The sequence below is a fragment of the Pezoporus occidentalis genome, unplaced genomic scaffold, assembly GCF_034315485.1.
Source record: "Pezoporus occidentalis ecotype Australia unplaced genomic scaffold, CSIRO_AGI_Poc_V1 ctg168, whole genome shotgun sequence".
Lineage (NCBI taxonomy): Eukaryota > Metazoa > Chordata > Aves > Psittaciformes > Psittacidae > Pezoporus > Pezoporus occidentalis.
The window spans coordinates 39795-67070 of record NW_026913510.1 but is presented as its reverse complement, the minus strand read 5'-3'; the positions used below and the strand labels follow the sequence as shown (position 1 = coordinate 67070).

The 27276-nt window shown below is 42.1% G+C and overlaps 1 protein-coding gene across 2 annotated transcripts in view; it reads right to left on the bottom strand.

Annotated features, from left to right (window-relative positions):
* The window catches only part of POLR1A (RNA polymerase I subunit A), a 36097-nt gene that overhangs the window by 7778 nt on the left and 1043 nt on the right, over positions 1-27276 (bottom strand). The window contains exons 2-29 of one of the 2 annotated variants that reach the window (XM_062613492.1): positions 26271-26475; positions 23960-24109; positions 23746-23853; positions 22708-22793; positions 22490-22599; positions 21035-21121; positions 20057-20159; positions 19205-19367; positions 17872-18045; positions 17508-17630; positions 16479-16706; positions 14913-15167; positions 14384-14575; positions 13583-13726; positions 12961-13144; positions 11508-11590; positions 11226-11384; positions 10801-10899; positions 9768-9920; positions 9493-9575; positions 8702-8867; positions 7700-7921; positions 5885-6099; positions 5094-5261; positions 4044-4179; positions 3235-3392; positions 1323-1437; positions 571-687 (exon numbers count right to left, since the gene is read on the bottom strand). In XM_062613492.1, the coding sequence (XP_062469476.1) occupies positions 571-687; positions 1323-1437; positions 3235-3392; positions 4044-4179; positions 5094-5261; positions 5885-6099; positions 7700-7921; positions 8702-8867; positions 9493-9575; positions 9768-9920; positions 10801-10899; positions 11226-11384; positions 11508-11590; positions 12961-13144; positions 13583-13726; positions 14384-14575; positions 14913-15167; positions 16479-16706; positions 17508-17630; positions 17872-18045; positions 19205-19367; positions 20057-20159; positions 21035-21121; positions 22490-22599; positions 22708-22793; positions 23746-23853; positions 23960-24109; positions 26271-26475 (4186 nt within the window). Of the gene's footprint in view, positions 1-570; positions 688-1322; positions 1438-3234; positions 3393-4043; positions 4180-5093; positions 5262-5884; positions 6100-7699; positions 7922-8701; positions 8868-9492; positions 9576-9767; positions 9921-10800; positions 10900-11225; positions 11385-11507; positions 11591-12960; positions 13145-13582; positions 13727-14383; positions 14576-14912; positions 15168-16478; positions 16707-17507; positions 17631-17871; positions 18046-19204; positions 19368-20056; positions 20160-21034; positions 21122-22489; positions 22600-22707; positions 22794-23745; positions 23877-23959; positions 24110-26270; positions 26476-27276 lie in introns of those variants that run through there. The other variant, XR_009963782.1, reaches the window with a different exon arrangement.

Below are 27276 nucleotides of genomic sequence, written 5' to 3'. Positions count from 1 at the left end.
GTCTTCCCACAATCCAACTCCAATGATGGGATTCCCCTCGCATTTTCAATTGCTCTATCCTCCTGCTGAATTACACCAACCCATCTTTTAAGCAGTAATTATGAAGTAGTGAACATGGAGAAACATGCAGAGCCAGAGAGAATATTTATTAAGAACCACAGAATTAACATGTGGCAAAGTTAGGCATGGAATTAGCAAGTGGTAAAGTTAATTACAGCACGGCCTGGCTGCCACACACATCTCCCCAGTGCCTAAAGAACAAGGCTTTGGACAAATCCAGATCTCTTCCATCTCAAAGCTGCATGGTTCTGCGTTACTTTTAAAGGACAGCAGCGACCAGGCTGAACTATGATGACCAGGCTCATGGCAAGTCTCAGCCCGCATCATCTGCTATAGTATTGCCCCCATCCAAATCAAAACTGAACATCACAAAGCAGAGACTTCCCTATCTCCTTTCAGATGGGGTTTGGATTTTTCCAGCGTTTTAATGGAAGCTTTCCTTCCCAACACAAACCAAGCAAAGGAAACTGGGAATTAAAGTGCAGTGCTGAGCACTTCTCATTTCATTACCTCCTCTTCCTGATTCTTCCTCCGTTTTGCTTCTGTAGCATCACCATCCCCTTCATCAGCTTCTGCATCAACAATGTTCTCTTCTTCCTCTGCTGCATCATCCTGATTATGCTGTGTCTAGAAATCCATGACAGACCAGATAATCATAGAATCATAGAATAGTTAGGGTTGGAGGCTGATTGTGAGGAAGCATCACTTCCAAAAGGCTTTAATCAAACATATGCTCAATGTTATACCTTTAAGATCAACTTAATTTCTATGAGGCCAGTATTACAAAGAAATAATGAACTTATACTCAGTTAACATCAACGTTAAACAAGATGGATGTTTACAAGCTGGGTAAGCTATCAGCCTGCTTATATCACAGTCCTTGACGGAAGAGAAGTGGCAGAAGAACACACAAAAGCCTTTCAAAGAGAAAAGAATCTTCCCCAAAGTTTTGACAGCCACTGCTACATCAGGACTGATCTGGGAGCAAAGAGAGAGTAATAAGCTTGTATCTCCATGAAGCTAAAATCAGCAGATTTCAGAGTAAAGTCTTAAGGAAATTAGGATTTAACAGACAGTAACTGTAATTTCCCTGTTAATCTTATGGAAGTGCAAAGACAGTTTAGGCATAAAAAAAACATTTAAGAAGTAATTTAGTATTCACACATTTCATGTTCACATTGAACATGCTGAGCTCTTCCAATGCAGGTTCACAAAAGCAGCTAAAGGAAGTGAGGCATTTTTCAGGTAATGTTTTTCTGTACCTTGTCTTCATCACCATCTAAATCTCTCCGAGTTGTCTTCCTGGTGCTGACTTCAGCAAAAGAGGCCATCTTTGCACTCTTCTTTTTAATTGCTTCCAGACAGATTTTAAAGAACCTGAAAGAAAAAGCAACTCAGAATGGCAAAGCTCAGCACAACCACAGTCAATTGCAAGTTGTCCAGAGATTCATTTATTTGGCTTAAGAAGCTTGTCAGCTCATGACAGGACATGACAGAACATCTGGAGTCTTCACTAGGGACTGTAGTGATAGGACAAGGGGTGATGGGCTCAAACTTAAATAGGGGAAGTTTAACCATGCCAAGTGCAAGGTCCTACACCTGGGTCGGAGCAATCCCAGGCACACCTACAGGTTGGGCAGAGAAGAGATTCAGAGCAGCCCTGCGGAGAAGGACTTGGGGGTGTTGGTGGATGAGAAAATGAACATGAGCAGGCTTCAGTGTGCGCTTGCAGCCCAGAAAGCCAACCGTATCCTGGGCTGCATCAAAAGGATTGTGACCAGCAGGTCGAAGGAGGTGATCCTGCCCCTCTACTCTGCTCTTGTGAGACCTCACCTGGAGTACTGTGTGCAGTTCTGGTGTCCTCAACATAAAAAGGACATGGAACTGTTGGAACAAGTCCAGAGGAGGCCATGAGGATGATCAGGGGCTGGAGCACCTCCTGTATGAAGACAGGCTGAGAAAGTTGGGGCTGTTCAGCATGGAGAAGAGAAGGCTGCGTGGAGACCTCATAGCAGCCTTCCAGAACCTGAAGGGGGCCTATAGGGATGCTGGGGAGGGACTCTTCATTAGGGGCTGTAGTGACAGGACAAGGGGTAATGGGTTAAAACTTAAATAGGGGAAGTTTAGATTGGATCTAAGGAAGTTGTTTACTGTGCGGGTGGTGAGGCACTGGAATGGGTTGCCCATGGAAGCTGTGAATGCTCCATCCCTGGCGGTGTTCAAGGCCAGGTTGGACAGAGCCTTGGGTGACATGGTTTAGTGTGAGGTGTCCCTGCCCATGGCAGGGGGTTGGAACTGGATGATCTTAAGGTCCTTTCCAACCCTGACTATTCTATAATTCTATGCTCTCTGGTGGATGCAAAAGTACTTCTAGGATAAGGCAAAGAAATTTTCTTCTCCTTTCTCATTCCGTTAGGAATCAAAAGGTTGGTATCATGTCTCTTACAATCATAGGTGTAGCCATGCATCAAAAGATTCAATTATGATCTTACATTATAATCTCATCTGGACATAAACTTTGCACATCAAATTGACTTGCCAAACGGATGCTTTACTACTGGACTTTTTTCTTTCTCAAACCAGCAAGCACATATTGTTAAATAAAGAGACCCAGCTTGAACTCATATGGCCTGAAGGAGGAGGAAATCAATGACACATTTTTATAAAGCAAAAATAGCTTTCAGTAGAGCCTTGTCATTAAATGGTCTACTTTTATCTACACAAATTTGGCCACATATGGGGAAGGAAGCAGGAGAAAAAGAGAGAAGGGGGGCTCGGGAAAGCCAGCCTTTTCTGATTTATCTTTTAAAACTAATCTTACAAAGTAATGTTTAGTTCCATTCAATGAGAGCACTGAGGGACACTTAAAGAATTCAGACATTTTTTGCTGGTAATGTTTAAGCATCCAAAAGCAAATAAGATGATGCTTAAATGGCTCTTCTCAGATATGTGAACGACCTGCCTTGATTCAATTCTGTACTGTCACCACCCCACAGATCCACATTTCTATTCAAGACATAAAAAGCAGCTGTGTAGATGTTTCTGTAAGCACATCTGCAGGAAGCTGTTGCTCTGAAAGCCATAGTAACAGCAATAAACACCACACAGTGATGCTTAATGCACATGGAAAGACAAAAGAAGAGCAAGTATTCAAGTATCTAAAAGCAAACTTACCTTGTTTCCATGAAGTGCAAGATATCTCTGGGCTTCACACACTTCTCCTCTTGGTAATATTCATAGGGCAAGAAATGGAACTTGATTTTGTAGAGGCGATGTTTGTCCTGCTTGCACTTCACATGCAGGGATTCCTCTATCTCAACTTTCTGCAAGACCTGCAGAAGTTCCAAGCAGGAATGTTACTCCTTCAATAAAGATGCTTCATTTATTTCTTTCAATTCCAATGCTTTCCCCACAGGAGACCAGAATTACACAAGGCTAATAGGCAAACTTTCCTAGAGGCTTTGTGGCAGCTTCTGGGCAAAAGGACTTTTTCACTTCCCTATTGCACTCTTTTTGGCTTAAACTCCTCCCAACAAACAGAAAGGTCTCTGCTATGCCAGTCGCAGCGACATTAGCTTGTCTCAAAGACAAAACTCCTCCAATGCAGGAGACTGACAAAAAGAAGCTTGAGAAAAAGCCAAACAAGGTTATGGCAGCAAACATAAACCCTCCCTGCCATTATACTACGGCCATATGTGAACAATTACCCTTCCTTTACAGTCTATAGATTTTTGTAGCCTGTGACAATGCTCTATAGGTTTAAACTGAATTTACACAGTAACTGCAATTCTTTTCAATAGCCCGCTTCCTAGCAGGTATCACTGGTTCAGTATGCAGGAGGGGAAAAGAAAGGACCCTCTCATCTTGCACCCACAGATAAGCCTTCAAAATAGGAAACTGCTACAAGGCCAGACTAACTGATGAGCTTAAACAGGACATTCTGGTTTACTGCTCTCCAAGGACACTCTGAAGAGGAGGCTCACCTCAGCTAAGCACACCCTTGTGAGCTGTTTCTTCAGGCGTTTCACTTTCTTGAGAGCTTTTTTGGTACTCAACACAGGAACACTCATCGTTGGTGTTTTAATATTTGCACTGGCCACCATCAGTATTTCCCGCAACCTTTAAATAAAGAATGATCTTTCCAGTGAAATGATAAAAGCCCTCTGCAATCACATAAATACCTGGTTCATTTAATTAGGCAGCATGCAGCAACTGCCAGTTCTATCAGAGCCATATGCATCAAGAGCTGTGGTCACCATTGAGCTGCTCCTTTTCACTTTCTTGGTTCCTCTTCGGGGCAGCACAAAAGCAGCTCTGCTGCCTCAATCACATTATCATCCAGTTCCAGGAAGAGAACAGAAATGATACTAAAATGTTCCCAGAACAGAAGATCAAATGAAGCCTTTTTCCTACTGATGCATAGTGCATGCTTCCTCATGCTTCCTCCCATTCCCTTCTCTAAGGTAAAGCAACTATCACCCATCTAAGGCATCACACATCTAACCACAAAGCTGGGGTGAGCACCCATGTTATTCAGAACAAGCAGATGACTGGCTGTTAAACATGTGTGTGCTGATAGACACTGTCACCAAACAGAAGAGCCAGGGAAAACCTGGCTGCTATAAAACAGGTCTCTTCCTCCAGAGGTGATAATACTAAACATACCTGATCTCATAGGTGAGGTTTGGTGTGTGAAAGAAATAGGTTTAATAGTAGGGGAAGATGAGGTCCAACCCACAAAGCACGATTTCTTTAGGCTTATACTGTATTGACTAAAATACAGCAATGAATAAGCCATTTGTTATACATCAGATAAGAGTCAGGGGCCTTCACAGGTATTTTCTATCTGGAAAATGAACCAAACCAACTGTCAAATTGCAAGACTTAAAAACAGTTGTGACCAGGCACAATTTACAATTCAACTGAAGAATCATTTGCCCTCAGGATTACATACACACCTCCGAGTGACATTAAGCATTATTACCTAAGTGCCAAAAATGGCAAAGGACCCACTGAGAATACAGTTTTCTCACCTTGGAATACCCAATGTGACATTCATTTCACCCCTGCCAGCAAAGTGGAAGGTGTTGAGAGTCATCTGTGTGGAAGGTTCCCCAATACTCTGAGCTGCAAGGAGACCCACAGCTTCTCCTGGGTCACAGAGAGATCGCTGCCACTTTAAATACAACAAATCCTTCAATCTGAAGACAGGAAATGAGAGGTTTAGCTCACTGAGAGCTCAGTGTAGCTCAATGTACAAAACAAAGAACATTGCTCAGGTCAATAAATTTACCTCTTTCAGACAACTTCTCCTGGAATTTTATGGATAAATACACTCAAGAAGCTGTAAAACTGTCAATCCCAGTCTGATCTGACAGAGCCCATCAATACAGAACTGGGGCCTTGGCTTCTGATTCCGATTCCCAGAATGTCAAGAGAGTCCATGTGCTCACACTTTCTCATGTTAACTACTCTGCTAACTCCAAAGTGTGGCAAAAGCATGTTTTGGATTTTAAGTATTACAGTAAAGTATTAGTTTTTATGTAGGGGGACAATATATCACTGTTATTTCATAAAGCCTTTGCCCAAACCCTTAGCAGCATGGAAAATAAAGGTTTGGAAGAAAGAAATGAGCAGGGCCTCTCCACTGCACACTAAGCTCACCTGGCTTTCAGGAACCATTCTGAAACCCACTACTTTGTTTCACAAGGTCACAATAAAAGGAAGAGTTGAGAAAGACTTTTCATCTTTAGCAAATTCAGTTAAAAATAGGTATTGTGGTTCTTGGCTCAGTGCAAAGAAGTAAAGACACAGAAATTATTACCTATCAGAAGAAATTACTGGGTGCACGTAACTTTGTCTGTTTTCAGATTCCCATTTGTTGATATAATCTTCAACTCCATGTTCAAATGCTTCTGAAACAGATGCAAAGTAAGTATCTGGACGCCAAACACCAAGGCTTGGGTCAGGGCACTTATCTGTCTTCTTCATATACTTCCTTCGTTTCTTCTCATCTAGTTCATACCACATCTTCAGTAACTGAAAGGGTGAAGCAGACTGGTTTATCCACAGTAAGACCAAACCCAGCAGCAATCAAGCAATAGCGAAGGAGAAGATTACCTGTCTGAAACTTAAGGGTGTAACACAGCAATCAACTCAACTACAAATATGTTTTTCTTTATTTTCTGGTACTTAACACTTTTGATCCTAAATGACTTCAAGAGTCTTTATAAACAGTCTAACCATACTAGTGAAATACAGCCCTCTAAGAATGATTTTAACATGGGAGTGAACTCCCTCAACATACTTAAACCTTTATTTCTAACTGACTATCACCAGTAGCCTAAAGCTGGCATGACAAAGGAGCTTCTCTGATTTTCAGTTCATACAACCACAGAATGGTTTAGTTTGGAAGGGACCTTAAAGCTCATCCAGTTCCAACCCTCTGCCATGCACAGGGACATCTTCTACGAGACCAGATTGCTCCAAGCCCCATCCAACCCCAACAGTCCAGCAGAGACTATTATCTAACATAGCCTCCATCTTTCACACTGACCAGTTTTATTTCTGTTCTTCAGTCTTTAAGTAATGTTTCAAACATTGCATTTAATAAAGGAAAAAGTTAATACCTACTTAAAAGGGAAAATCAATACAGAAAATGAGCTAAACCTATCGCTTATATGCCTTGCTTCTTAATGATGGAAGAACTGGCTTGCGACATGAAAGTCTGTCCACTGAGCTTTAGAATATATTAAGACAGAAGGTAGCCCAAACAAGTGGTGAATGCTCCATCCCTGGCAGTGGTCAAGGCCAGGCTGGACAGAGCATTGGGCGATATGGTCTGGAATGAAGTGTCCCTTCCCATGGCAGGGGGTTGGAACTAGATGATTTTAAGGTCCTATCCAACCCAAACCATTCCCTGATTCTATGTATCTATATCTACCCATCTACTGAAAGACAAAACAAACAACGAACAACCAGTAATGAATCACCAAGCTAAATTGTTCTGAATGTTATCAGAAGTACCAACAGCAACACAAATTCAGCATAGCTAAATAAATGAACCGGTGATTAGGCAGAGCATTTGCAGACATGCTCACAGAGTTATGTATCTCAACACCTTCAATGTGGAGTTTCATGCTGTCTATGTTCTACCTGGGTAAATTCCTTGTAAAAGCGAGGCCATGAAGCAGAACCTGTTTTCATTCTGGGTTCATACATATAGAACCCAAAACATATGCATTAGTGCCCTCATGTCCAAGAGACTTAAGCAAGAGTACTTTTTTGACACCCTAGGCAGCTTGGATTTGATCTTTGTACTTAAAACAGGCTCTCATCCAGCTAGCAGGTGTGTGTCCATCTAAGAGATATAATTCTGTGTCCATGAGAACTCAAACAACACACCACTAAACAAACAAAAACAATCACCAGAAACCACCCACATCCATGGGCTGGTTTTAATTCTGTTTTTGGCCTCTGTCCTTGCACTGGTACCCAGAGACTTCAATAAATGAATCTCAGCTTCATCACCCACAGAACTGACACAGGACTCCTTCAGAAGACAGCTGGTATAGTTAGACCATGAAACACTCTGCAACTTGTTTAAAGAGCTTGGTGAATTCAAGTGCTTCTGTGTTACCTGTAAAGTAGCAGCATCTCTTCCATTTTTGATTTCACCCCCTGGAATCTGTGCTTTTACACTTGCCATTTTCTTTTGGGAAAACATCAGAAAACCTCCTTCTCTTTGCACTGAGTTTTGGTGCTTGGCTTGCCACTTTTTGATGGCTTTGAACTGCTGGCTAGCTTGGTGAGACTCCATCCTTGATAAAGCTTCATCCAGATGCTTTGTCTTCTGGATTACCTGTAAGAAAGTTATTTATATGATTATATGAAAGACAAACAGCATTCAGAGTGAATACTACAGAAAACAGCTTTGTATCATCATTATTCTTCTCCCTATGCTCGTTGTAGCCGAAAAGGCAAAGCAAACTGAAAAGGTCATCTGCTGCCACTCAGTATGTTCAGCTGCTGCAAAGCAACTTTCAAAACTGATTTTCAACCAGGGGAAAAAATTATGTGATAATTGTTATTCTTTAATAAGCAGTGATGCTACTGGTAAAAGGAAGTTACTCAAACCTGACAGACTGAAGAGTAAAGTCAAAGAATCACAGAATGGTTTAGGTTGGAAAGGACCTTAAGATCACCCAGTTCCAACACTCTGCCATAAGCAGGGGGGACTCACACTAGACCATATCACACAAGGCTCTGTCCAGCCTAGCCTTGCACACTGCCAGGGATGGAGCATTAACCACTTCTTTGGGTAACCTGTTCCAGTGCCTCACCACCCTCACAGTAAAGAACTTCTTCCTTACGTCTAACTAAGTCATGTGTGTTGAATCCAAGTGCAGAGTTAGAACAAGGAAAGGGCTTGGTTCTCTGCTGAAACTGGACTGCTTAAATCATGCCACAGACTTCACATTCACTTTCATATTTTGGATACAATGGCAAATAAAAACATAGGTTAGTCTGAGAGTGACTGAGAGAAACAACTATGCCGTGGGATCCCTAACAGCTATGCCAGATGTTAACTGTGAATTTCAGTCTTCCCCTTCACCCCATAAGCATACTTCAGATGTTCTACCTCATAGTTTTCTGCAATGAAAGGAAACTGCTCAGGTTGCAAGAACTGAGTTTTAGGGATATCAAGCCCATCTTCTCCATACAGGAACTGCACCACACTGCCATCACTATCTCGTACAGTCAGGTCATACTGAACAACCAGTCCTTCCAAATGCTTTATGATACACCTGTCCCGGAGGAAAACAGAAAAGAACATTACAAATTTGAACCCTGTTAAGAGGATACATGGCAACAAGGATGATGTAACTCCAACATGAAAAATACTGTTTTCATTAAGATATTAAGCACACTGATGAGAAATTCTGGAAGCCAAAAATCACATAGACACGACACACAAGTGAGATGTGCAATGATATTGAAAAGCTTTCTTCATGTTGCTTCCTGCAGTTTTCTTGGATGAAGTGACTTAAAATGCAACAGCAAATTACTCTCTATCTCTGCTGTCACTCCTGAACAGTTGGCTGAAAGAAAGAGGCATCCCTCCTTTATAATCCCCCACTACCCTCTGAAACAAGTAAAACTTTCCATCTTCTTGTGGCCAAGACAAAGTAGAGTTGCCTGGAATTTGCACATTTTTACTTGTACCAGGAAAAAAGTTTCTCCAAAAGGAATAGTTGTTGCTGCTATGTTCCAAAGGTAAGTTAGAGATGATGAAGTTCCCCTTGATCTAGTCCTCTAGCAAGTAAGCCCGTCCTGGGTTCAGCATTAAGCCACTTTCTAAGTTCAATAAAATCCCTATCAACCAACCAACAGGACCTTTTAAAGGCTCAAATCCCAAAGCAAACCTCTTACCTTTGTAGGTACCCAGAGCGGCTGGTTTTGACAGCTGTATCCACAAGCCCTTCCCTGCCAGCCATGCAGTGAAAGAAGAATTCCTAAATAGAAGCACAGTCCCATCAGCATCCCGCTCAGAAGCACACCAAGACTGGCAATTTATGCTCTTTCTCAAACACTACATATGAAAGTAGGGTGAACAAACTCAACTGATCTCTAATTGCAGACACTCTCTATTAAAATACCAAGATTTAAGTAACTTTCAGTATAAGCAGCAGCAGTATTGAACTTACAGAAGGTTTGATGCCAGTGAGAAACCTGCCAGTCACAAATCCTCCTGAGCTAGGGGAAAAATCATAAGGCTGGAAACATGGCAGGGATTTGCCAGATGCCATCAGTGGGGGTCTTCGACCTTCCAGCTCAATCTGGCCCAGCAAGCAAGAAATCTGAATATAGAAAGATAAAAAGGAAACATCACTTTTCCATCCAGCTTTTTGCTCACTGAAGTTCACCAACTGCTCTTGAAAAACACAGTAAAAAGCATTAAAATGTTCCCTAAATATTCTTTAACTAAATGTTGACATGTTCATTCAATGTTCTTGCTACTACTAGGCAGAAAAGACACGTAGATCTCACCCAGTGGTTTTAAGTTATGTCAACTCCTTGACTCATCCTCAGTATTTCCATTCTCATTCTGTATGTTCATTTGAATACAAAGAGATGTGAAACTGAAAATAACAGATGTTTTTTAGGTCCCTACATTCCCCTCACCACATCTCAGCATCAGTGTACTAAGAACAGAAAAACCCAAAACAAAACCCTCTCTTAAGGTCATTCTCTCTCAGAGGCAGGATCTTTAGATGGCCTTTTTATAGGGTGTTTCTTGCTTGCGGTCTGTGTTGCAGAAAGCAAAAAGAAAAAGCATCCTTGCCATTTCTAACAAAATCAAAGCAAGATTTAGTTCCTATTTGGTAGTGGGAGAAGAAAACAGAAGGGTCAGTTTCCAACAGAGGTCAGGAAAAGTTCTTTCTCCTGTAGTAGGTTTCTTTGTACAATCCACAGCATTTCTTCTAAAAAGAAGGTCTGCTGTTGCTATAAAACCCAATGTACTGAGAACTACCTTCAAAACACTAACTCTCCTCCATCACCCACTGAAGTCTTTATTACATTCTTGCAATGTTTTTCCATGCCAAAAGCCTGTATTCCCAAAGCCTGGAATAAAAAAAATCTGCTTTGGTATGAAGTTATCCACATAAGAGCTTCTCGACAGCTTATATTCTAGGACAAATCACATCAACAAATACAGCTGCTAAGTGCTATCATTACCTGCATTGTATTTACAGTGGATCCTTTGGCTCCTGACTGTACCATCAACTGCAAATTGTTCTCTGGAAAGCTCCTGTGGAGACCAAGGGGCATACAAACCTAAAGAGTTGTGGTGGAGTGAAGGGAACAAAACCAAACCATTACTAATAAAATAAGAAATCAAAGCAATTCCTGTTGAAGGCTTTAAAAAAGTGAAACAATAAATAATCACAACCATTCCTATTGATAAGTTTAAAAGTATCTTGGATATTAAACCCTCTTCTCATTCAGGGAAGAAAAGGTGGAGATGGTGAGGCAGTACGTGAAGCCTTGTGCTGAGGACAGATGGAAAGCTTCAGCCTCCATAAGGGTAAGGCACCCCTCATAGACATTACATTAGCTCAGTAAGCCTCCAAACAAGTGTACACAGATGCCTTGATGCCAACCTTGTTAACTTCGTTGTTGTAATTGTTTACTTCCTCCTTGAATTTCAGATCAACCATGTTAAAATCCCTCTGGTCTTTGCAGAGATGGGCATCCTGCCACTTCCCTTGAATCTCCTCACTTGATGCTGTTTCTGGCAAATTAAGAGCAGCTCGAACAGCCTGAGAGTAAAAAATGGAGGGGGGGGGAGGTGGGGAGTTAGGTGCTAAGCAGGAGTGATTAAATAGGGCAGGACTTCAAACAGCTTTAATTATAGAGGGAAAGAAACTGTGCAAGACACTCACTTCAATGCCACGCCGGCTTGACTTCTCAATGATTTTGTGTCTTTTGTGGTCTGCTTCAGGTTTAACCAAAATATCTTCAATCCCTGTTAAGGAAGACAGAAAAAACAGATAATGATGTAAGCTGAAAAAGAATTGAGGGAGGAACAACACTTGGTGGATTTGGAAAGCAAAGAGCTGGAAAAGAAAGTCACAAGTAAAGATATAGTAATTGTTAAACTGCAGTTTGAGAAGGGAAACAAAAATTGGTGGCTTTTTGAGGGAGAAGGCATAGGCTATCAAAACCCCATGCAACATCAACTAAGCTTAGCATTAAGGGTGCAAAATCAACTCCCTAACTTAAGAAGTCTTAACTTTAACAGCATCTATAAAATCTTCATCAGTGCACTTGCACAAATGTGTTCCAGGCGAAACTCATCAAACTGGCGTTCCTCTTCCATCCACTTCAAGCTTCCCATTAGATGTCATTTCCTAGCTTTTTTCAAAGGGTAAACTAAAAATACAGGCCTTTGTGATGACAGGACCAGGAGCACAACAGTTTAGAACAAATGAAAGGTTGGAAGCCTGACTGCTGTAAGCTATTTGTAAGGAAGGAGTCTTGCAAAAGTCACTAAAATGGTCACTAAAACGGCTGGAGCATGCACTGGATGAGGCTGAAAGATGTGTTTGCCCTTTAAAGATATGAGGAAATAAAACTTTCTTCAACAGGAAAAGAAATGTTGACAATGTACACCATCAAATGCTGGCACAGGGATGCAGGGAGGTGGTACAGTCACTATCCCTGGAGATATTCACAATTTGAGTGGACACAGCCCTGCACAAGCTCCCCTGGCAGCACTTGCTTTGCACAGGGAGCTGTGTTAGATCACCTCCAGGGGTTCCTCCCAGGTTAAGTGTACAGCAGGTGCAGGAGGACAAGTGGGACACACTATTAGTGAGCTACACACATCTTTGCAAGGCAAAGGAGTATATGGTCCTGTCACATGCTCCTCTATCTTCACTCTTTCTGTCCACCCCTGCTCTCCTTTTCCCATTACAACCTTGTCTCTTGTACTTCATCTCCTTCTGCTGAACCTTATTTATCTCATCCCAAAGTCTTATTTTGCTCAGTCTCAAATCATCTTCAGCAAATCCCACACTCCTGCTCCAGTCCCACCTCTCTCTTCCTGATGTTTTAGCTACCTAGTGATCCCAGGCTCACTCCTAAGCAGTTTTTGCACCCTGGCTCTCAAGACATATTTTATGTGCCTTACAGTCCATTAATCACTTTCTTCATTTCAGATGATCTCCTTCCCTTTCCCTCTGCTAACAGCAGTCTGTTGGTTCCTCACTACTGCTGTCTACCAGCTGACTATGTCTGAGTAAGTGATCACAACTCTAAATGATCAAAAGCCAGTTGTGTATGTCAGGAGGTGCTGCACTACAGCACTGCTGAATTAGTCCTTGTGTTACTCACCCATTGTAAATCCCCTGTACAGCTGCAGATAAGCAGTAAAGAGGCGTCCTAGGCACGTTAGCACTTTCCCACTAGTTTCACCCCCATAGATTTCATAGCAACAGTGGACCAGGCCATAGGCAGAGCTGCCAAAGTGAGCTTTGTCCAAGACTCCACACAGTAATTCCCCTTTTCTGATAATAACCTGAAAAATAAACCACAGCTATTCAGGAAAACAGGAATTTTGATCTTATTGTGATATCTACATTTTTTTCTGTGTAATCTACATTAACATAGGTTTAAGATGAAGAAGCCCACATCCTGGAGAACAGTTAAATATGGTCAGATTATCTGTACTTCCAGAACTGATAGCAGAAGTAAGACTTCTAACACCACCTGCATTTTTCCTCCTGTAAAGTCAAACAACGAAGACACATGGGTCTAACAAACCCAGAGGGAATCTGTATCAGTCAGGATCAAAACCGTTTGTCCTGACGATCCACACCTATCCTCCAACTACCACCTTCTGGCAGGAACTGTTGCTGAACATCTGCTTTTAACCTTCCTCCGTTCCCATTCCTCCATTGTACATACAATTTTATCACAGTACAGCACAAGCTCCAGAGTTGCTGTCCCAGCATACCTGAGACTCACACATGGAATCAAGATTCAGACATGTGTCTGCAGGTCCCTTTACCCAGGCTCTTCCACCAATCTTGGCTTTCCCAGTCAGATTCAGTGGGACGTGGTTTTCTGGGATGATGTTTATTAACAGTGTAGAAACAACCTATAAAGAAGCAGGAAGAGTAGCAGGAACTATTTCCTATATTCCCTTCTCCATGTAAAGAATTTGACATAGAAATGTCCCATACATATCTTCCCCATTGACAGCAAAGCTTTGAAAGCTTGGAATCTGAATTTATAGGGCAGGAATATCCTCTTCCTACTCTAATGTTTGAAAGATCAATGAGCTGTGACATAATTATTCAGAAATGTAGTACCTGGATTGAATGTTAAACTCTCCTTAATAGTAGAAAATGGAGCACTCACTTCCCAGATATTACATCAACATAATGATGATCTCAACCAAAAAGTCAAATGCCAGAATATTCACCTACAGCCTTTAAGTTCAGAGATTTAAATGCATTGATTGGCATAACCTAGTTTACTCTGACCAACAAATTCCTTTTCTGCTTCCATGCCTGTAAACAGCATCATTATGCTTTTACCTGCAACACTGCAGGGCAACAAGTTAAAGTACTGTTCAAATTCATCTTTAACTGAAAGATGACTTTCATGGCACAATAACACATAACAAGATCTATATGGTGTTGATTAGACAATGAGATCTAGCTTTTCAACCGCAGCAGCACTGGTTTTAACATTAGCATTCTGCTTCCTTTGGAACCAGAGGCATTCTTTAACCCAATACATGATGAACTACCTGCTTTCCTGTCCATAACTGCTGTGGTTTCATAATGGCAGGAGGAAGCACTTTAATTCTCCCTTTTTTGTCTGTTAATCCTCGGTAAACAAGCTCCATGTATTGCTCTCTGGTGAAGAAGCAGCCCCGGATTGTCATGCTGACTCCAGAAATCATGTGATCCTGGATCAAGCCAGGAAGTGGCTTCCCATCCTAAAGAGGTTACAAAGAAAAAGGATTGGAGGGGATAAGTCATGTGCTAGCAGCTCCCAGAATGATCCCAGCTGGATAAAAGCACTGAAGCTATTTGCAAAGAACTCTTCATCAGAGCACAGCTCTCTACTAAATCTCTTCTGGACATTGATATAAAAGGAATGAGGTTGTTTGGATGTGCTGGGCCTTCGCTAGACAAAAAGAACCACAAGTGGAGACATAACAGAAACCTGGAATAAATTTCAAACCCAGAAATCTCATTAGACAAAGCCAATCAAGCAAACAAACATCAAAGTCATTCCAGGTAGGAATAGATTTACCTGCCAGTACTCCTTACCTTTGGGACCAGATACTGCTCATCAGTAAAGGCTAAGGTGTAAGCTTCTGCTCTTCCCAGCTCACTCTGTGGGAAATGGGCATTCATTTCATCCCCATCAAAATCAGCATTGTAAGCCTTGCAGTTGGCATAGTGAAGCCTCAGCACTTTCTCTCCCGGCAGGATTCGGGCCCGGTGAGCCTGGATGGAAGGTCTGTGGAGAGTGGGCTGGCGGTTCAGTAAAAGGACATCTCCATTTTTAATATGTCGACATACCTGCAAGGGAATTTTGGTTGCTGCCTACAGGGCATTTCCATGCATGCCTCTGGAAAGACAGCACCCTTAAGTATACACGCACACTAACCATTTTCTCTTAGTGTTAAGATTCTGCCTTGTAAGAGAATCAAGGCTACTCGCCCCTGAAAACCCTCTGCCCTCCACCAAACCACACTCTAAGGCTGCACATCCTCCACAGACCACAGTGATCAAACCAAGTTAACAAAGCTTGCAAACCACACTCTACCAATCTCTCCTCTCCCTTGGCATTACAGGGATCACAGACTGAAAAGGAAAGAAAATGATGTCATTTGTAAATGAGAAAATAAGCTATTTAACCAAAGCACACTGGGCTTGATAATACCTGTCACCATACACCTAGCAATGGATAGCGTAGAGTAAGGTAATACTATGACCCAGTAGCTGAAGCAGAGGCCAGGGATCTCCAACTTAAAATTTCAGGTTTGAATACAACACAGTATATTCTTATCTAGAACAGAGACTCTCAAAAGAGTCAACAGGAGCATGGTAAGCTGTTTGTACAGTCTAAATACTGTTGGGCTTATCCCTGTGGCAGGTTCCGAGAGAACTGGCATCACAGAAACACTCAGTCTTAAATATTATATCTCTACCACATCTCTAGAGACAGGGGTATACATAACAAACACTGCCAAGACTATTCCAATACCTATTCCTTCCAGTACTTAAAGGGGGTCTACAAAACAACTGGAGAGGGCCTTTTTACAACAGCATATACTGACAGGACATGGGGAAATGGCTTGAAACTGGAAAAGGGGAGATTTAGATTAGATACTGGGAAGAAATTTTTTACTGTGAGAGTGGTGAGGCCCTGGCACAGGTTGCCCAGAGAAGCTGTGGCTGCCCCATCACCACCCTCAAAGTAAAGAATTTCTTTCTTATATCTAACCTGAATCTCCCTGTTCAAGTCTTAAACCATCACCCCTTGTCCTGTCGCTACAGTCCCTGATGAAGTGTTCCTCTCAAGCATCCTTCAGATACTGGAAGGCTGTTCTGAGGTCACCACACAGCTTCTCTTCTCCAGGCTGAACAGCCCCAATTTTCTCAGCTATCCATGTGATATTCAGGATAGAAAAATGGGTTTTAGCATTTAAAAAGTACCAACCTTTTTTCCTAACTTTCCTAACACCCCCAACTTTTTCTTGGCCACCTACTAAAGGCAAGATAACTCTGCCCTGGGGATCTTTGTGAGCAGGCCCATTGGAACCACAAGCGAGGACAAAAGCTACCACAGATGTAGGAGGGCTCTGACAAGCCCTTTGTCATACTCACAATCTTCAGCCCTGACTGGGGAGCACCTGAAGAAGGAGTGAGGAGCTGCTTAGCTATGGCTTCCCTCTGGGTCAGGCTGTTCGCACTCAACACTGTACGAGATCCATCCTCATTAATGACCATGGAGGCCCCAGGGTGAACCTTTGGGCCATTTATGACAGCCTGCCGCAGCTCTTTGACATTCCAAGGAGTGACTGGCTGTGGATAAGTCAGTTTGGTAGCAAATACCTAGGGAGGAAGGAAAAGAGGTGAGAAGTTGTTCAACTTTGGCTTAAAACAGTAGTAAGTCACCAATAAACCAGTGTCAAATGTTAACTCATACAATGTAAACACAGATTATTCTCAGCTCCTGGACGCATCTCCTCAATCTACTGTCATGCCAAATAAATACATTTCTGTTTGAAAATCCTCTACCATAAGAATAGAATTATGTCCTTTTCATGACTTTCTACTGCAGTAGAAAAGGAAAACTCAATTAGCAAGTAAAAAATGAAGGGATGATTTCAGGTTCTACAGAAGAACTGACAAATACAGGGAAAAAGGTGCATTATCACCAGGTCCACTGTTTGCAGACATGAAAGCAGAAAAGATAATGTAATGCAAAACTCAAATTCAGGCTTGCTGTCACCTCTCTGTGGTTAAAAATCATTAAGGATGAATTAAGCTGGTGATCTTATTACGGCTTTTTCTTAAGGCTGCCATACCTGTCACAAGAGACACTGTACAAAGACCACAGGAGACACAGGATCTACTTATAAAATTTGCACTAATTCATAATCCCAGGAAGCAAGTACAGCTTTTGCTTTTCTTGAATCCTCTTTCCCAAATGTGGTGTTCAGTATAATGGTAAGAATTTCCTGCTCTTCAATACTTCTTTATTAACACACAGCTATGACACACTGGGGAGCAAAAAGTCTAGAAGAATCAAAAAATCACTACATTTTCAGCTGCTTGCTATGTAGCTGAGTGTTACAGCATAGTTCAGTCCCCAGCTGCACCAAAAAGAAACACTCCTTTGTTGATTCTTACCATAGGAATGCCAATCTCATTGGTACCAATGTACATATCGGGGCAAATGACTGATCGAGCAGCAAAATCCACACGCTTTCCCATCATGTGCTTACGGAACAGTCCTTCCTTTTTCTCCAAGAGCTTTGAGAACAGAAGTTAATGGTTAAAACATGAAAGCACACAACATCTGCTGCATCACTGCAACATCTGTTACATCTCTGTAATATCTGCAGACAGACTCTCCAGATATTTGTAATGAGTACCACGAAAATGCCTATGTACTAACCACAGATATTCCACTTATTTCATATTCCATCAATTTCTCATTTTAACTCTGAGACACACAGAGTCCAGAATCTCTAAGATTCTGCCTGCTACCCACCTGACGAATACCAGGGTATTTTTCTGTCATTAGTTTGTCCATATCACTATCAAATACAATGTTGACATGGCTCTGAAGACGAATCCAAGCGTTGTACAGCTTGTCTGCGATGCTCTGGCCTGGAATCATTGTCAGCACAGAACGGTCCAGAGGTTCATTATTCTCTTGTGTCTCCTACAGGAACAGAAATCAGAAACTTAGACTTGACAAAAAATGCCTTCTTTTTACTAGCTGAAATGATAATAATTATATAGTTTACTAGGCTGAAGTTATATGTATTAAATAGCAAATGAAACACTGGCCACTATTTTGCACCTCATTCAAGACACTAAATAAATAAAAGAAAGCATTAACAATGTCAGCTTAACTTTCAAATGAATGCAACCAAGTGCCCCAGGCTGTCAAGCTTTTACAAACTGATACAAGATCTCCAAAGACCACAGCTACATATACCAGTAGGATTTCAAAAGATCATTCCTAACCCATTAGTTCCTGGTGACAGTCTTCTTTCCAAATCAGATGTTACTGGTTAGTAAGTGCATGCTACGAATCACTTTGCTACCAGAAAGTTCTATTCTTAGGTAACAATAATGTAAATCCAAGAGCTGTTATCACTCACATCACTTTGTTTTAATAGTCTAAAAGTTGATATATCAGTCCCATATGAAACACATTAGACTGTCACGTTTGAGAACATGCCTCCACCTACTGGCTAAATGCTGAGTAACTAACAATGTTTTCAAACTGGTTTACATTCCAGATGCAAACTAAGTTCAGGGGAAACTAAGTCCAGTATAAAAGAACCTTCAATAGAACAACTGATGAACAAATAGGAAAAGAGGCATGGTTGTTTACTACTATATGACCACGTCAACTGGGAGATAGCAAACAAGCTTTGTTACTGATTAATTTGTGAATTTCTTGGTTCTATTTAGACATAAACAGTCAAAAATAACCATGATCACAAATGACTCTACTAAGCATACACGATAAAGTGGTTTCCCCCTCCCATCATTTTTTAGTGATGAGATGCCGGAAAAGTGTTATTGTGAGCTGTTTGTACTGCATGTATCTTATTCTCCCGTAACAGGAGCCCATTGTGTCTCACACACAGTAATCTAATACAAAACCCATGACTAAAGGAGTCTGCATAAAATGTTCTTCCCTTCGCACCAGGTGGGTGAGCAGGAAGAGACATGGGAGGGTTGAACCTATGTAGAACACCTCCAGCATTACACACTCCAACTGTTATGGGAACAGTTTAAATAGGAGCCTACCTGAGTTCAACCCACACACCCAAAAAGCAAAGACTAATATAACCATCAACTCTTACTGTTTGGATCTGTTCTTCCGTAAGTTTTATTGTCTGGCATTGCTCCTTTGCCATGAAAACCAAGAGCTTCCTTATTATTCTGGCATCTTTCATAACAGCCTGCAGGTTCACAGTCTGACCATTTGTGAACAGTCGGTCTCCAACGCGATTTACGGGACGGTACCTATAGGAGACCAAAATCACTTCAGAAGATTAAAGCCACAGAGAAGTAGCATGTTAAACCTCATTCATAGAATCATAGCATAGTTAGGGTTGGAAAGGACCTTAAGGTTATCCAGTATCAATCCCACGGCAGGGACACCTCACACTAAACCATGTCACCCAAGGCTCTGTCCAGCCTGGCCTTGAACACTGCCAGGGATGGAGCATTTACCACTTCTTTGGGCAACCCATTCCAATGCCTCAGCACCCTCACAGTAAAGAACTTCTTCCTTATATCTAACCTGTGCTTCCCCTGTTTAAGCCAAGTCTTCTATGCATGAAAAACAAACCCTATAAACTAACAGTGAGCATTTAAAAATGCATATATTCCATTGGGATAGTCATAAAAGAGGAATGATTCCTTAATAAGAAATTCCACCACTATTACACAGTTACAGTATTCTATAATGATTTCAAATATTAATACTAAAATACATTTTTTCATAATTAGTATTTTAGTCCTTTAACAAACTCATTTGAAGTTACAATGAAACTTATCATCATGCTGTGCTTTTAGTATTAAATATTTAACACTCTACTAACACGTTAGCAGAGCAGTATCTGCAGTACAGGTGTTTGCATCTCCAACTCCTGCAAAAAGTATGTGCTAAACCCTGTGGTTTCTACAAAGGTTTAGGGGGGAAATTTTACCTTGAAGGTGGTACCACAAGTAGATCCAAAAAAAACATGTCTGGGCTGAACTCTGAACTCTCATTGGGATCCATCCCAGGGAAGAGATGCCGCAAAAAGAAGCCTAAAAAGATACAATAAGGAAAAGTAAACTCATTTTCACTGTTACTTGTTTGGGAATCCAAAAGCCCAGACTGGTACATGATACTGCTTTGTTTTTCCTGGCAACTGCAGACAGATTCAGAGCACAGGGAACTCAGAAGAGACTACTAAATCCATTCTCAGTCTTTAACCAGTGGTGATTCATAGAATCATGGAACGGTTTGGGTTGAAAGGGACCTTAAAGCTCATCCAGTTCCAACCCCTGCCACAGGCAGGGACACCTTCCACTAGAGCAGCTTGCTCCAAGCCCCTGTGTCCAACCTGGCCTTGAACACTGTGGGGCAGCCACAGCTTCTCTGGGCACCCTGTGCCAGCACCTCAGCACCCTCACAGGGAAGAATTTATTCCTAATGCCTGTTCTCAATCTCCCCGCTGTGAGGTTAAAGCCATTCCCCCTTGTCCTACCATTACATGTCCCTGTCAGATGTCCCTCTCCAGGGACATCTTTCTTGTCTCCCGAGAGCCTTCTCTTCTCCAGGCTGAACAAGCCCAGCTCTCTCAGCCTGTCTCCATAGGAGAGGTGCTCCAGCCCTTGGAGAATCCTTATGCACTCCATTTTATATTAGAGGCAGCACCATGTGAGCATCAAATTCTCTATAAACACAATTGTGATTTGTGGGGAGCCACAATCTGAGAATAGCTCATCAAACTATTCACTGAATCCAGCTCCCTACAGTCACTAGCCACCAATCCTTCTGCCACACCATCTATTTTGCAGCCAGGAGCACCTAAGGCAAAAGATAAAGACTTCATAAGGAGTTCACAAGGGAACATTTGCAGACTTTGTCCACTAAATAATATAGAAACCAAAGTAACATTGCTCTTAACAACCATTACCTTCATTCTTCCACAGAGCCAGGATATATTCCTTGGCAGTCATGGGTGTCAGGTATCCCCTCTTCCCGAACTGGCTTTCATCAATAACTGAAAAGTAATAAAAGGAATAATCAAAATAAATCTCTCTGGGAGGATGAAATGAACTAAAGAGCTCTTTCAGTATGGAAAAAATAAGCCACTTCTGTGACTAATGGATATCAGTATAAGTAACTGAAACAAAGCTCAGCTTTAACATCTGAAGTGTATGCTTTATTTCATTAATGGTGAGATGGACCCCTTCTTTAAGTGATCTCATCCACTGACCAACACAGAAATCAAGTGTCAGCCTGCAGCTGGGGAACATGGAAGTGGGATTCAAGTATTACCAGTGAGATCAAGGTTCCCATGAAATACCCAACAGGATGAGACAACAGCATCACCAGCAAGCCATCTATATTATAAGTTAGAGTCTGGCTTAGCTGTATTTCAGTGAGGAAGGAAAACAAGTGGATTTGTGAGCAAAAAGCAAAAAGATCCTTTTTATTAAACAAGCTGGAGACATCAAGTCTCAGTTTCCACTCCTCCTGCAGGCCAGCAGAACCTTGTGTCCAGGGAAGCCAGAGCACACAACTTGACAAAGAGCAATTCTCCCATGACCTCAGATGAAGTTTTCTATTCTTGCTTTGGCTAAGGTCCATAAATCCAGATTTTTCCACCCTGAAATTTCAATGCCCCATTCCTTCCCATAGAAAACCTTTCAATCCCTGAAACACGAAAGCAGCAATGGCAAAGTTAAAAGTACTCCCTCCAAGATTCAATCCAATGAGTGACCATGACACAGCCTATGCAGAATGTAGCTGTATAGTCCATCCCATTTCAGAATACGTAATACTTTGTGTAATTAACAAAGTGGTGTCACAGCCACTGAGGACGGGCACAAGAAGGCAGGAGGGAGCAGAGATGGGACACCTGACATAGACTAGCCAAAGGGGTATTCCATACCACAGCACGTCATGCCCAGTATATAAACTGGGGGGAGTTAGCTGGAAGGGATGGATCGCTGCTCAGGTTGAGCTGCGTATTGGTCAGCAGGTTGTGAGCAGTTGTGCTGTGCACCCCTGCTGTTTGTTGAGGGTTTTTAGTTTTGTATCTCTTTTTTGTTATTTCCCTTTCCATTCTCAGTAGTAGTAGTGTGAGCATTATATTGTGCTTTAATTACTAAGCTGTTCTTATCTCAACCCATGGATATTACCTTTATTCTGATTCTCCTCCCCATCACACTTTGGAGGGAGTGAGTGAGTGGCTGTGTGGTACCTAGCTGCCAGATGGGGTTAAACCATGACATAGGTACTCCTTTTCTGCTGAGCTTCCTGGTTTATGTCCACTTTTTATAAAGGAGTCACAAGTGCATAGCTAGGAATTTTAAATACAGGAAGGTAAGTGCAAATATGCTTGAGAAGAAGACAAACATTTTACCTGCTGGCTCATCTGTAATGCTTTCTTGTCCTGACTTACGGCGCACTGTAGAAGGGTAGACTACTGTCAGCTTGCTGTTGTGCTCTTTTCGCACTAGTGATCTCCTAGATCTTCAAGGAAAAACAAGAAAACCAGGGAAGGTGGACAAAAGTTAATACAAATGTTCACAATAGTTAACTTTACACCAGCTATTTACTTCCTCATGCAGTTAAACTTACTTGCAGCTTGGGCATTTCTTTGAACCCATATGTACTTTCCAGAACTGTGCTATTAGTTTATTTCTACACTCACAAACATTTTTGACCTGATAAAGAAGAAGAAAAAAAAACAACTTTAAAATAATGAAATAATAAATGAAGACATTTGATATGAAAAATTCATTAAACATCACACAATTATGTTCATTATCCACACAAACATGATGTAGTATCAATGTACGCAAGTCCTTGTATTTATTTAATTCATGCCTTGATCCCTACTCTTCTTCCATCATCTTCCCATATTTGCTGGAAACATACACCCCTCAGTGCTCACCATCCTCCTTTTTCAATTTATTTCAGAAACAGACTTTATTTTTCAAGGCAGTACTGAATTTTAAAGCTTTTCTCTAATGTGATTTAAGAAGGTAAAAGATAGAGAAAAATTACTTCTGTATAATTTACACAGTGCTTAAGGTTAGCTCTGAAACCAGTGATTAAGGAATTAAACTTGGCTTATGAACAAATATGCTCCAGGATGTTAGAACTTCAAATATCTTCTTCACTAATATTTTCCTTTAACTAACAATGTGCATTAAACTGCATTTAAATTGAAATTAAAAAATCAATTACAAAACTCTCTTGAAATATCTCAGTGTGAGTAATCATGCAGATTTGGTAGATGCAACAGTGCTCCAACCAGCTGCAGCAACCCACAGAGAAGTACCAACATCTACGGGTAATGTACTGACAGCAGTTTCACATTATTCTTATATGAAATTTGCACCATCAAAACACTTCCCTACACAAAGCATACTTTCCAGAAAAAACACTTCCCTACACAAAGCATACTTTCCAGAAACTAATAGTTAAACTAATAGGAAATCAAATCTGTTTAAGCTTAATTTCAGCCATTTCACTCCAAAAGTCCTCTAAGTATAACACAGTTCAGAACTCCAAAACAAAATCTGGAGTCTACACAAAGACAGACTTTCTTGCACATCACTATTTTAGGACAACAGAACCCAAGATCTCAGGAAAGGCACTGACTGTACTTACATTTGAACATTGATCCTTTATTTGATAAGTCTGTAGTATTTCCTGGACGTGGTGATTTAACTCTTCTTCAATTTCTGAACCTGTTGCATCTGCACATTGCTCTAAAAACTACAAGAAAGAGAATACTAAAAAACTAAAAGAAAAGAAATTAGGATAGCTCTACAGTTACAGGACTACCCCCTCAAAAAGGAATGGGGAATTACACAGTACTTGCCCTGTTCAGAATGACTTCAAGATCATGGACAGCATGAAGCAGCCCTTTCTCCAGAACCTTCAGCTGACTCAGCAGTAAGTGAACCACAGCTCGAGTACATGTCAGCATGTGACAATTTAAACAAGAACCTCGAATGAGGAAGTATAGTTTCTGGAAAGAAAAGGGGAAAAAAAGTTATCCTGGTATATTTCCTAGCTTGTTTTAATTTAAAGAAGGTGCTGCTAGAATTGAGAAACCAGACTCATTAAAGAACTGGACTGGGGAAAAGAAATAATTCTTACAACCACACAAATTCATATGCAAAACATGATCTGCAGACAAACTATCTGCAGGCTGTCTAAATAACAGATACAGGAAAAGCCTCTCATATTTATAGCAACTCTGGGATCAAAGCTGCTTTTACACAGCACTGTGATTACAGCATCTAATGGCTTATGCTTGTTCTATAAAGGACAATGTGGCACCCAAAACTCAACACTAGTTAAATGAAAGGTTCTGGTCACAAGTACAGTTCTGGTGTCCTCAACATAAAAAGGACATGGAACTGTTGGAACAAGTCCAGAGGAGGCCACAAGGATGATCAGGGGACTGGAGCACCTCCTGTATGAAGACAGGCTGAGAAAAGTTGGAGCTGTTCAGCCTGGAGAAGAGAAGGCTGCATGGAGACCTCATAGCAGCCTTCCAGTATCTGAAGGGGGCCTATAGGGATGCTGGGGAGGGACTCTTCATTAGGGACTGTAGTAACAGCACAAGGGATAACGGGTTAAAACTTACACAGGGGAAGTTTAGATTGGATCTAAGGAAGAGGTTCTTTACTGTGAGGGTGGTGAGGCACTGGAATGGGTTGCCCAAGGAGATTGCGAATGCTCCATCCCTGGAAGCGTTCAAGGCCAGGTTGGACAGAGGCTTGGGTGACATGGTTTAGTGTGAGGTGTCCTTGCCCCTGGCAGGGGGCTTGGAACTGGATGATCTTAAGGTCCTTTCCAACCCTAACTATTCTATGATTCTACTATCAGTGTCCCTCAAGATTCTTCATGCAATCATATTCTCCTCCAGCTCTGGGAGGAGATCAGTGATTTTTATTATGCAGCATAGCTCTGCACACAACTGAAGGCTGGAATTACTCCTACATGATTTTATTCCTTGGTGAAATAAAGTATTTTACTGCAAAGGTGGGACAAGACTAGAAGTGGGATGGAACTCATACTAACTTCAGTCTTCTGAAAGTGGGGGGCTAGTCTCAACTGGCAACCTATGCAGGAGCCAGCTACTGTGAACAAGGAGACCAGACCCTCAGGAGAGAAATTCATCACAGCCCAGGTTCCTGTTACAGACCAGATGAACCTTCCTCTCCAAATAGCAGCACTCCTCAGACTCCAGAAAGAGCTAAAAACTACAATCAGATTAGATTACAGAATCACAGAATGGTTTGGGTTGGAAGGGAAATTAAAGCTCATCCAGCTCCAACCTATCATGGACAGGGACACCTTCCACTAGAGCAGCTTGCTCCAAGCCCCTGTGTCCAACCTGGCCTTGAACACTGCCAGGGATGGGGCAGCCACAGCTTCTCTGGGCACCCTGTGCCAGCGCCTCAGCACCCTCACAGGGAAGAGCTTCTGCCTAAGAGCTCATCTCAGTCTCCCCTCTGGCAGGTTAAAGCCATTCCCCTTGGCCTGTCCCTACAGGCCCTTGCCCAAATCCCCTCTCCAGGTTTCTTCTAGGCCCCTTTAGGCACTGAAGCTGCTCTAACATCTCCCCTTAAGGAGCTTTCTCTTCTCCAGCCTGAACCAGCCCAGCTCTTTCAACCTGTCTTTATAGGAGAGCTCCTCCAGCCCTGAGCATCTTCATGGCCCTTCAAAATAAGGCAAATACCACCCGCCAAGAAACGAGTCTGACCCAGAAGACCCCGTGTCCTTCCGGGTAACTCCCAGTTACCCACCCCTGGGCATGACGTGCTGTGGTATGGAATACCTCTTTGGCTAGCTTGGGTCAGGTGTCCTGTCTCTGCTTCCTCCTAGCTTCCCCTCCTCCCTGGCAGAGCATGAGACTCACAAAGTCCTTGGTCAGGGCAAACATTACTTAGCAACAACTGAAAACATCAGTATTATCAGCACTGTTCCCAGGCTGAAAGTCAAAACACAGTGCTGCACCAGCTACCAAGAAGGAGAAAAACTGACTGCTACTGATAAACCCAGGACACCTATCCTTACAGCCAAGAATCCTTTCTTATTTACAAGATGACCCTTTGAAAAAACACCCACATGAAGCACTTCAGTGAAATGTGCAGTCTGACCATCCCCAGCATACATACATCAAAAAACAGGGGGTTGTAGACAGTCAGGGGCAACTCTATATGGCCAAAGTGACCAGGGCAGTTGCTGAAGTTCTGCATGCAAGTTGCACACACTTCTCTGGAGTCTGGAGGTCCCAAAGCCAAGTCATAGAGCCCATTAACAGCTGGATTCCCGACACTGTCCAAGTACTGAGGATTTGTTATGGGTTTTACACTCAGCTTCCTGAAGTTGGGAGAAAAGAACAAAAATCAGTGGCAGCAATGTGATATGCACTTGAATGACACAATGAGCTTTGACATTGTGTATCTATGTAATTTTTATTGATGAAAACATCTTTTTGAGGGCATTTTACATACACAGCGGGACTTTCTGTATATTGATTTCATTGTCTGAGCACAATCATTCATACCACAGCAAATACTTTTATACCTTTAGCCGTGCTTTAGAAGTGATTTTGTCTGTATGTCCTCTCAAGCAGTGATGCAGGTATAACAAAACACCTAGATGACGAGAGCTGCATGTCCTTGACTATACAGGTACAGACCCCACACCACCACTAAAGAAATGGTGACAGCTCTCTAGAACTCCAAGAGACAACGTGCTGGGAAAAGCCCCAAAACCCCATCTGAAGCAAAAATCCCAGCTTTGCCATACTTACACTGGCATTAAATACCCAAACCTTTTCCCACTGCTGAAACCAAGTGAGGTCTCTTCTGTAACAGGACACTTGGGATCAGATCCCAGGCCAGGTTTCCCAGAGCATGCTCACCAAGGAGCAAGCCCAGCCTTACCAGTACAGGGTTCCTCCAGGCTCTGGGGCTGCTGCTGAGGTGCCAACATTGGGGGAAGTCAACACATCCCCTTCAGGGGAGACGCCCCAGGAGCAGCACAGCCTTTGCCCTCATGAAGTGAGCTTATGCTGCACCTCACAGCCTCTGCCCTAGGAGCACATGGAAGTGCTTCTGCTTCTCCTTCCAGATTTGGAAAGTGATTGTCCTCCTGTGCTGGGCACTGGTGAGGCCG